General features: G+C 36.0%; 1 protein-coding gene across 4 annotated transcripts in view; it reads left to right on the top strand.

Moving 5' to 3' along the window:
- Positions 1 to 12,184, top strand: part of pns (DENN domain containing pinstripe) — a 347,031-nt gene that overhangs the window by 53,657 nt on the left and 281,190 nt on the right. For all 4 annotated transcript variants that reach the window (XM_090411700.1, XM_090411683.1, XM_090411692.1 and 1 more), the window contains 2 exons: positions 108 to 489; positions 5,374 to 5,499. In XM_090411700.1, the coding sequence (XP_090267826.1) occupies positions 108 to 489; positions 5,374 to 5,499 (508 nt within the window). The remainder of the gene's footprint in view (positions 1 to 107; positions 490 to 5,373; positions 5,500 to 12,184) is intronic.

Below are 12,184 nucleotides of genomic sequence, written 5' to 3'. Positions count from 1 at the left end.
GCATAATTTAGATTTTGGTAATAGTAAAAATCTTATTTATTTCTTAAAAAGTGTGTTCTAAATTTTGTATGAATATATTTTCTTTTTTTTTTTTTGTGTTATTATAGGCTATGCATTTAACTGAGTTGAGCAGTAGTAGAACACATGCAGTTCATGCATCTTGTGACATGGCTGGTACTCGGTCCCTTCCACGCTCCTTCAAGCTTAGTTGTTCTAGGCATACATCCAGCAACAGTGGATCTCTGTATGATATCACCAGGGACACTTTGTATGTAACCAAATGTATTTGTCTGATTACACAACTTCCTTTCGTTGTAGCGTGTCGAAAATTCCTTGAGGGACTGCATAATTTAGTTACAGCCAAAGAGCCCCCATCATATCCTTTGTATACTTATATTTACTATATTCTGTATGAGGTGTCATTACCTCCACCAGGCAGAAGCTTAAGTTTTCCCTGTTTTAATCAGAAAGTTATGTGCCATAGACCAGGTAATGTGCTATTATTTGTTTCTTATAGATGTAATTATAATCAATTCTCACTATAGTGAACACATGGGGACCGAAGGAATTAGTTGTTATAGTTGAAGGTTTACTGTTATGAATTTCCTTTAGAACAGCACAATTGCATACATGGCTTTGGCCCAGACAGTTCAATTTATTATAGCAGGTTTGCTATGATAGTGTTTACTGTAGTGAAAGTTGATAGTACTTTGTAGTTTTGTGATTTAAAAATGTGTTTTGCTTTAAAAGTACTTTTTTATATTAATATGTAATAGCCAAACTTAGTGAGATTTTGAACATACCAGAAATAAATTCAGTTATCAATAATTATAAATAAATCAAAATGAAATGAGGATCATTATCAGGCATGTAATTAAAAAAAATCCTAAATGACAAAAGAATTACTTTTCTGTTGCACTTAAAACACATACAAAAACTATACAACCATAAAAGCCAAAACTGTTAGTTAGTTCAAAACAAAAGACGGTATTCCATCACTATAATGGATTACTTGTAATAGCATGCGACTACTGAATGATGTTGTATTAACACACAACCTATTATTATTATTATCCGAGACCTCCAGGGAGTCAAGGACTCATCGAGGGAGGCTATACATCACTCAAACCAGCTGTCATACTTTCTGTTTAATTCATTCACACTAGATGCACTCACCACTTCAACAGGCAGCTCTTCTACTCACTTACTGCTCTGTGAGAGAAAAATCTAGCTCTTATGCCTTTTTTAACTGCAAACAAACAATTTCCATGGATGCCACCATGTTCTTCCCCACCTTCCATATAATTAAAATTTCATCTGATGATATCTTTTAACAACCATTCAGAAGTTTATAGACCTCTATCATATCACCTCTCTTTCTTCTGTTAACTAGAGTCTGTAGTCCACATAATCTTAATCTGTTCTCATATTCCATGTGCCATAATCCTGATATAATCTTAGTAACTCTTCTTTGCACAGCTTTATCCCCTCTGAACCCAGGAGACCAAATTTGCACAGAATAGTCTGGGTGCAGTCTTATCGAGGCCTTGTAAAGAGGCAAAACGACTTCCTTATCCTTACATTTCAAGGTTCGTTTCAATGTCACAATTATCCTTTGAGTTCTGTTTGCAGTTTTCACTGTGTGACCTTTGAACCTCAAATTCCTATCCACCATAATGGCAAGATCTCTAGCCTCATCAGTTTCTTGTAGAATATTTCCATGATGGGATTCGAAACAGTATAAATTATAGAGCCTAATTTCCTGTGTAAAAATGAGGAGGTTGCTTTCAAATTACTTATTGCATCATAAAAAGAACAAGAAAAAATTTAGGATGTGAAAAATAAAACATTCTTGGTCTAGCTTGCTTCATATTGAAATCTTTTTTATAATGACTAATTTGACATAGCTGACTCTTAGTAGATGCATAACCAGCACACAGATCATTAATTTAGCAAAATACTGTTTATTAATAATACAGTTAACTCTTATTATAATCAGCTTGTCTGACTATAGTAAGCTATTAGAAAGTCTACTGAAGCCCCATCTGCACTATGTTCTTCTAAAGGAAATTTAGTGTAGCAAACTGTTCGCAATAAACTTCTTTTTTTTTTTTTAGTTCTTATGAGTTTGCTATAATGAGAGTTTACTCTTAATTCCTGTGGTATTCTTAAAACACTGTGTTTCAAGAAAACCGCAGGAAACCTAATTTGGCAGTCTTCATGGTGGATTGAAGAATCTTGATTGGCTGAAAAAGGTTGTCATTTGGTTGATGAACAAATGCTCAAACTGAGTGGAAAATGTCATAATGACTTATTGAGAGTAAGTGGTATTCAAAAGTAAGTTATAACTTGGCCATTAATTATCATGATCATCATTAAATGAATTGTTTCCCAAATTTCCTAAATCTGCAGAATATCAGTGTTCCAATGCGAATAAGTGTTCTGTGATGGCAGTGACCAAGCCATGTATTTTTAAACATGGAAGTAATTCCAGAAAGGGAATACCGCTCTTGATGACTGGTCATAAAAATTGCCTGCAAGCCGATTACAACAATGGGCGGCGTATCCTCTGTTCTCAAAACTGAATGAAATAACAAATGTCAATGACTAAGTGGCATATTTTTAAACATGTAAATATTCATGAATTATCGTTAATTTTCATTAACGATAATTCATCAACATTCTGGAAAGGGAATACCGCTGTTTATGACTGGTCATAAAAATTGCCTGCAAGCCGATTACAACAATGGGCAGAGTATCCGCTCTTCTCAAACTGAACGAAATAACATCTGTATTGCAAATGTTAGTGACCAATCAGCAAGGAAGTATAAAGAAAATTTTTCCACTGAAATTGAAGATCAAGGCAGTCTGTATCCGGTTCTCAAATCTAGTAATACTGAATGCTTTCTTCACAAGTTCGTATTGTAGGGTGAAAGTGCCTTGTTTCGAAACCGTAGTGCTGTGATTTTTTATAAGTAATAGGCCTACAGATTAAAATTTTAATATGGATAAAAGACAAGGGACTTTGTTTAATTTTGGTGTTAAGAAATCTCTTATTGAAAGTGTTTGTGACACAAAGATAGTGATTCATCCACCTCCAGCCTACAAAGCAATCTCCAGGATGTACAAAAGGAGGGGAAAACTACCAGCACACAGGAGAAAAAGTCTACATTCACTCGTAAGTACTTATTATAATATTATAAATTTTTGGTGATCAGAATGGGATATGTCAATGAAAATCAGCACAAATTAATTTAATGATGTTTGCCTGAGGAAACTACAATATGCTACAAGATTTCATTAGTCCAGTGATTGATAACTGATTTATATGTAATTTTGTATTTGTCAACATGTCACACTGTATACATAAGTGACTAATACTCTTTATGATTATGCCATAATTAATTATTAATACTGTAATGTATTCATTAATTATTACTACATTACAAAATAACCAAGATGTTCCGTCATAGGAAAAATCTGGGAAACGCTGCTTTAAGGAATATATGGGGGGGGGGGGCTGGAAAGGTCTGATAAACACCTAGAACAAAAATTATATTAAAGCAACTGATGTAACGACAAGAAAGAACATACAAGAATATAAGAACATAAGTTACCTTCATTACTCTGCTACTAGTATGTTCTTTCTTGTGGATCAGTTGCTTTAATATCATTTTTGAGGTGCTTAAGGGTCAAAGCTGTATAACTGAGAGGAGACCTCCACATAGCCTTTAAAAGAATTCGGAGAATCGACCAGGGCTTCTGACCTAATGTCCAATCCTCACCTTCTCGTGGTGCACCCTGTTGAGTATCTACCTGGATACTGAACGAATGAGGATGAGCTGGCAATTTGGGATTTAGCTGACCAAATTGTATTCTTATTGGTTTAAACCAAAATACAAAATGATGGTACAACATGACAAAATTTCATGAAGGTGGTGTAGGCTAGTGATTTAGCTTCCTTATGTGAGTTGCCTCAGTCCTGAAAATACTTCAGGTGCAACTTTGTTTGCTTACACTTGGATAAAGGATTAAATCAAGTATATAATTTCTTGGCATCTTTAATCTATAGAGACTGAATCTGTACCAATGGGTTCATTGATTATTGGTTGGGTCTTCACATGGTGAAAACATTGGTTAATAATATTTTCCATTATTTTAGAGAAGAATGGAGTGAGGCTGTTTATCAGAACCTTAAAAACAACAACCCTTCAATCAACTGACTTCTGCTAGAGTTATGTAATTTTACTTCGATTATCCAACTCTTCAGTTATCAGAATGGCACAGTGACGTCTTGGTATGGTTGGATAAACAGTAAATTACTGTAATTTATCCCTCCCTCTTTCTCATTCATGTGTTGTCTCCTATCTAGGAGGTTGACTGCTATGATGACTCACGGTTGACTATGAGCATAACGACATGTGGTGAGGATCCTATCTCTTCCACATATTGTCATAAGTATTCATATAAATGTATGTGTTTATGGGGCTAGTTTGCATCTTCTTAGGGAAGAAAAACCTGAGTTTCCAGGTGAGAAAACCCTCTACCTCCATATGAGACCAGCTAACTCACCTTTAGCTGAAAGAGACAGGATGAAAAGTTCCTCGTACCATGGATGGGAATCAAACCCAGGTCTTTCCAACCAAAGGGTTTCATCTATACTGACTGAGCTACGGTCTCTCATTTCCCTCTTTGGAATGGGCTAAATATGGACTTGCCATGCCATGCTATGGAATGAAAGAGAACAGAAGTAATGTAGGATTGCTTTTTTTTATTAGTTCTCCAGGGGGGGGCGGGGATCTTTATCATGACCAGAAGACTTTTAATATCATGGTTATTCAGATTTTTGCGATGCCATGTCTTTCTGAAAAGACCACAAGATGCATGTAGTGCACTATTTCTGTTATAGTCAGAGGTATTTCCCTTGGTTATAATTTGAGGAGAAGAATGATGCCAGGAAAGCTTTGTTCTTAGGTATTTATTACAGTAGCATCATCAGGATGAGAGAGGGAAGGTTGGAAGCAGAGATGTATAGAAGTTGGTTCTGATTCCTTACTAGCCTTTACAGAGAACCGGAAGTCATGACTGCCATTTGTACAAGAGGCAAGTTTTCTGAATTTGTTTCTTTCAGAGTAACATTTGGTTTTGTGAATGTTTTTGGATAGGATCATTGTATGCTTAGATAATAAGTTGAGAATAAAGTTAGTTTTTGTCTCCAGGATGCTTGGACTTACTATCTTGGCATATTTGTTGGAAAACCAAGGCTGAAATTTGGGATTAGTTAATTCTTAATTGTTTTGATACAGAAGTATTGTTATAGAACTATTACACACTACTTATTTTTTATAATATATTGTTTAATTTATTTTTCAGGTTCAGGTGAGCTACCTTTGTTTGAGTACTCCTATGAGGAGTTATTCTCTACACTAGGTGTAGATAATGTAATACAGCTCTTTACTTGTGTTTTGCTAGAAAATCAAGTCCTTCTGTTTTCAGAAGGTAAGTCGATAACTATAAAAATGTATGTTTAATTAGTTTATTGTGACTGCTTGAAGCTAGTTACTCAGAATATGAGATGGGGGCTGAAAAGTTCTGATAAACACCTAGAACAAAAATTATATTAAAACAACCATATGATATAACCACAAGAAAGAACATATCTTAAAACCCTGTATGTAAAATAATGTGCAAGTTACGTGGTTCTACATCAATTTCTTCATGATGATTATCACAACTTTTCAGCACACCCTTGTATATTTAATGTTTGTTTTTAAACTGTAGTTGTAGTTATTCCTGTAGATAATTATAGAATGGAATTAATAAACTTAATATCCATTGAGATGATTTCTGTTATAATTTAACAGTACCAGAGTTTCTGTCGAAACTCTGGTACTGTTAAATTAAATATGCCAAGAAATTATATTCTTGGTTTACTCCTTTATCCAAGTGTAAGCAAACAAAGTTTTCACATGAAGTAACTTCACGATTGGGCAACTTGTATATAGAAGCTAATGACTTCACATCACTTGCCTTAGGACATGTATAATGCTGTGCATTATGAGAAGAGTTACTATCCAGACCAGCTTCGACCTTTATTGACGCCTCATCAGTGGAAGCCAGGACCAGAAGTGATACAAAAGTTGAAGTATTGCAAAGTCATATTTCCATATACATGCAGCTAAAAGGTGTCACACCTTATTACTAATTTAGAATATAATTTCTTGGCATCTTTAATTTATTGTATAACCAAATGGAAAAACTTTCAACATCTATCTCTAATCCAGAGTATTTTAATAATGTGTGACACCTTTTGGCTACTCGGATATGAAAATATGACCTCTGCATTATTTCAACCTTAGTATCATCTCTGGGTCTTGCTCCCACTGATGAGACCTCAATAAACGTCGGAACCGGTGTAGGTAGTGACTAAACAAACACGTAACCACAGTAATAAGTTTTAATAAGTAAATATTTCATCCTAAGTATCATAGGACATCGTCAGTACAGTTAATTCAAACAATACTAGGAATAACATACAGTTAGGATGCATGATTACAATGGAATCCCAGTATGCGTGTTATAGAATTAAATTAAAATATATCTGGAGGGAAAAAAAATAGATTACATTAAAATAAGATAACATATATTATAACATATATAATAACAAAAATTATTTTACACAATTTTGTATAACAATTTCCCATACTTTAGGGATAGCAAGAACGTTATTACGGTTTAGATTTGGTCTGTGAAGTAAGGCTTCAGCACTTGCTTTATATAAACGTTCATGTTTATGTAAAGATCTATGTAGAAGTTTGGTCCTTTTCAATTGGATCCTATGGTTTGGATTTTCAACTCCATGTTGTGCGAAGCCAGATTTCTGCAGTTTGATAAGACAGATATGGTCTTGATGTTCCGAAATGCGTTTATGAACAGATCTACCTGTCTGTCCATAGTAAGACAATTTACAGGAGCATGGTACCTTGTACAAGCCAGGTAGCATCAGAGGCGAGAGTTTGTCTTTAGGAGAAGGTAACAAGTTATAGATCTGGTTCATTGGTTTGTAGGTAGTAGCAAGTTTGTATTTCTTCATAATTTTTGAAAGATATTCAGAGATGCCTTTGAATAAGGTATAGGAATCCCACAGGCTTGTTCTTGTCTAGGTTGATGTGTGGGAAAGTGACTGATGATTTTTTGAGTTGTTTTAGGATTGTATCCATTTAGTATGGCAGTAGTTTTGATTATTTCCAATTCTTGGTTTAGAGATTCTTCAGAGGAGCAGAATCTGTGTGCTATGGTTACCAATGATTTAATGATGCTAAATTTTTGAGATGGATTGATAAGGAGAAGAATTGTGAACTGAAAATGTCGGCTTGCGATAGAAGTAGAGATGGAACCATCTTCTTTTCTTTGGATGCGTAAATCCAGAAAGGAGATACCCTGTGGAGATTCTTTTTCTAGCATGAATTTGATGCGAGGATGAAGAAGGTTTATTTTATCTAGAAACAGGTGTAGTTCTTGTTCGGAATGACCCCAGACAGCAAAGATGTCATCAACATATCATAGCCAAATTTTTGGTTTCAGTTTAAACACGAAAATTTTTTCTTCAAGGTATTCTACAAACAGGTTGGTTAAGTTTGGTGATAGGGGAGGACCCCCCCCCCCCATTGCTGTTCCTTCCTCATGCTTGTAAATTTTCTCTTTCCAAGTGATGTATCCAGACTTAATAACAAATTTGAATAATTCAACAATATGGGGTGAAAATTTTTGAGTTAACAAGTGTATCGTTTCCTTATGGGGAATATTGGTGAAGAGGGAGACAATGTCGAAGCTAATTAGCGTGTCAGTTTCCAACAGTTGAATGTCTTTTATTTTTGCGTGAAACTCTGTGGAATTTTTAATTGATGAGGACAAAGAAGATTAGATAAAAGTCTTGATAATTTGTAAGTCGGGCTGCTAATAGAATCCACAACGGGTCTGAGTGGAACGTCATTCTTGTGAAGTGTAGGTAAACTTCGAACGTCTTTCAAAAATTATGAAGAAATACAAACTTGCTACTACCTACAAACCAGTCATCCAGATCTATAACTTGTTACCTTCTCCTAAAGACAAACCCTCACCTCTGATGCTACCTGGCATGTACGAGGTACCATGCTCCTGTAAATTGTCTTACTATGGGCAGACAGGTGGATCTCTTCATAAACGCATTTCAGAATATCAAGACCATATCCATCTTATCAAACTGCAGAAATCTGGCCTTGCATAACACAGAGTTGAAAACCCAAACCAAAGGATCCATTGGAAAAAGACCAAACTTCTACATAGATCTTTATATAAACCTGAACGTTTATATAAAGAAAATGCTGAAGCCCTACTTCACAGACCAAATCTAAACCGTAATGACGTTCTTGCTATCCCTAAAGTATGGGAAATTGTCATGCAAAATTGTGTAAAATAATTTTTATATATGTTATCTTATTTTAATTTAATTCTATGACACGCTACTGCACGCTTACTGGGATTCCATTGTAATCATGCGCCCTAACTGTATTTTATTCCTAGTATTGTTTGAATTAATTGTACTGATGGTGTCCTGTGATACTTAAGATGAAATATTTACTTATTATAACTTATTACTGTGGTCACATGTGCTTGTTTAGTCATGAAATCTCCACAGCTTTCATTGTACAATAAAGGTGTTATTAGTTTTTTCCCACTTGGTTAGACTATAATAAACTTAGTTTAATCCTTTATCCAAGTGTAATTACATCTGAAGTATCTACAGGGCTGAGGCAACATGGTAAAGGTGGACCAACCTCTCATCACTCCTTGTTTTAGTATCTCCCATAATGCAAGCACATCTCCTTGCAGACATGTATAATGCTATGCATTAAGGGAAGGGCCACTACCCAGACCAGTATCGACCTTTATTGAGGTCTCGTCAGTGGGAGCCAGACCTAGAGGTGATGATACTAAGGTGGAAGCAATGGAGAAGTCATATTTACCTATACAAATTGCCAAAAGGTGTCTCACCTTATTAAGTTACCCTAAATTTAGAGAAAGATGTTGGAAGTTAATTTTCCAGTATCATCACCTCTGGGTCTGGCTCCCATTGTCGAGACCTCAATAATGGTCGAAACCAGTGTGGGTAGTGGTCCTTCCCTTAATGCATAGCATTATAACATGTCTGCAAGGAGATGTGCTTTGCATTACGGGAGATACTAAGACAAGGAGTGATGAGAGCTTGTCCACCTTTACCACGAGTTGCCTCAGTCATGAAGATACTTCAGGTGCAAACTTTGTTTGCTTACACTTGGATAAAGAATTAAACTAAATTTATTATACAATAAAGATGTGGGTAGTGATCCTTCCCATAATGCTTTGCATCATGGGATTCTAAGGCAAACAATATCAAGTCATTAACCTCTATATACGAATTGCCCAGTTGTGAAGTTACTTCATGCACAAACTTTGTTTGCTTACACTTGAATAAAGAAGTAAAACAAGAATATAATTTCATCATCATCATCATCAAATTCCTGCCATGTACTCTCAAGGGGTGTACAGGATATGATAGTACTACATGAAAAAAAATACATCATTACTAACTTCCTATCTATAATTTTCCTCCAAATCAGTCTGTTACTTGTTAAGACTCCAACATTATCAGATCTTATATTTCTATCGTCTAAGGCACTTTGTACCGTATCAATCCACCTATATCTTGGTCTTACTCTGGGTCATTTTGCTGCCAACCTGGCAGAGAACACTTGTTTTGCTAATCTTTTTTCGCCCATTCTGTTTAAGTGACCATACCACCTGAGATTAGCTCAGCTAACACATTCCTGGATGTTGGCAATGTCAAGTTCTTTCCTAATATCCTCGTTTTTAATATGATATTGCCATTGATGCCATCTGTTCACGCCTATAATCTTTCTCAGGACTCTCATATCTGCTGTCTCTAGTCTTTGGTCAAGTGTTTTACTCAAGGGGGGGGGGGGGGCTTGTTTAACCAGGCGACGTCCCAGCCAGCATGAAATTTTGTCATGTCGTACCATCATTTTTTATTTTGGTTTAACCAATAAGAAAACGATTTGGTCGGCTAAATCCCAAATTGCCAGCCCAGCCTCGTTCATTCAGTATCCAAGTAGATACCCAACACCATGAGAAGGTTAGGATTGGACATTAGGTCAGAAGCCCTGGTCGGTTCTCCGCATTCCTTTAAAGGCTATGTGGAGGTCTCCTCTCAGTTACACATCTTTGACCCTTAAGTACCTCGAATATAATTTCTTGATCTTTAATTCATAGTAAAACCAAGTGGGGGAAAAAAAACTTTTAACATCTGGCACTGTTGCGATTAATATAAAGAGAATAAAGTAAAGGGTATTTTCAAAAGAATTAAGTCTGTGGCTATTGGATATATAGTCAGTTGTTATTTGGTTTGATTCTGAAGAAAGGAATAGTGATGGTTTGCTATAAGGACTTTCCCTTAGCTAGATTTGATGCCATGGACTTTTTAACAGTGGGTGGTTTGTTGTAGCAAGTGAATTCACTGTAACAGTGTTACATATAGTGGACGTTAGTTGTCCTTGTCAGTATTATTTTTACTCTTCCTTAGAGTCACAGTATGTTATCATGAAAGGTTTGATCTGATTTTCATTTAGTATTAATGCATTCCTTTTCCTCCATTGTTTTTCTCTTTCTGGCATTACACCTCATTATTTTCTCACTCCCCCCCCCCCCCCCCACCCACACATGCTCTCCCTGTAAAAAAAAAATTTACTTATCCTTTGCCCACAGTAATATCCATGAATGACTTTTGTTCCCATTTTGCCACCATTTTGGTCCTATTAAAAATATCCTTTGCCTCTGTCCATTAAGATCCTTTCACCAAACTTATCCACTCATATCACCTCTCCTATTTTCCATGCTCTCCAGGATTCACATTTGAAACTGTCCCCTTAGCCACTATTCTGTAGTTTATTTTATTCTCTGGCCATTTTCTACAGGTTGTTGAGGTGATCCTCTTCATACCACATTTATTTATTTCATTATTGATGTTATTTTTGTTAACATTATTGAAATGGTAAACATGTGAAACATTTAGCAACATTCCTTAATGCCACCTGCCAGGGGAAAGGTGGTTCTGCTGAGCTATGAATGAGCTGATCTAAAATGCAAGCCTTCTCTCTCTCTCTCTCTCTCTCTCCTGATATTATGAAATAAGTGTATTAAAAGAGCAAGGCATGTGTATCAAAATCCCAAAAACATTGGTAAGATGAGCACAGAAATGTAAGAACTGTTACAACAAGCATTCTGAGAATCGCTATTGGATTGATTGAAAACACTTGAGTAATGCCAGCCTGGTTCGCCAAGTGGTTAGCGTATCCACTCTACAGCCAAAAGGCTGTGGGTTCGAATCTCACCTTGGGCATGGATGTTTGTGATTGTCTGTGAAAATACTAGTAGGGGTGGTGGTGGTGGGCGGTAAATGGCGTTGGTGTAATGATTGTAGTTGAGGTTGGTTGTAGTTGGTTGGTGCATTTGAGTGGTGGAGACGGAGAGTTGTAGAGTAAATGCCCTCTCTGAATGAGTCATTGGACTCCCTGGAGGTGTCATGTAATAATAATAATAATTTAATTTCCCCTGTCAATCCCACTGGTTGTCTTTACATTGGTTCCACAAAGGAATGAAGGAGAAGCATGAGTATAGTGAGAAATAGATGGCCGTGCTGTCTAAGGAGTTGACATCGAAGAGCTGGGGAGCATTCATATTGGTTGAAAGTTTAATGTTAATCTTAATAATATTCCATTGTCAATTCTCCAATAACATGTTGGGGTGGTGAATGCCTAAGGCTTTAATATTAGTTCTTATTGACATGGTTTCTGGAATGCATAGTTCTGTTTCATTATTTTAGAAGTCTGGAATAAACATTGAGAGTCCTCATTTTTGGGCACTGATGGGCTAAAACTTCAGTGGGTAACTTGCTGAGTTGTTCTTGATCCGTGTGGAATCGAGCATAGTATTATCTTTCTTTCCCTTAGGCATCTTATTTTATAGGTGTTATGTTGATATCTTGTGCATTGGTGAAAGAAACTTTGCAAGTTTTACTTAGTAACTGCATCAGTAGATTAAACTATGAGCAAAATAATTCAATCGGCTTCCTTAATTTGACATTAACCAG

This window comes from Typopeltis vanoorti, chromosome 2 (assembly GCF_054136105.1).
Source record: "Typopeltis vanoorti isolate ZY-2024b chromosome 2, IOZ_Tvanoo_1.0, whole genome shotgun sequence".
Classification (NCBI taxonomy): Eukaryota; Metazoa; Arthropoda; class Arachnida; order Uropygi; family Thelyphonidae; genus Typopeltis; species Typopeltis vanoorti.
This window is presented reverse-complemented; position numbering and strand designations above follow the sequence as displayed.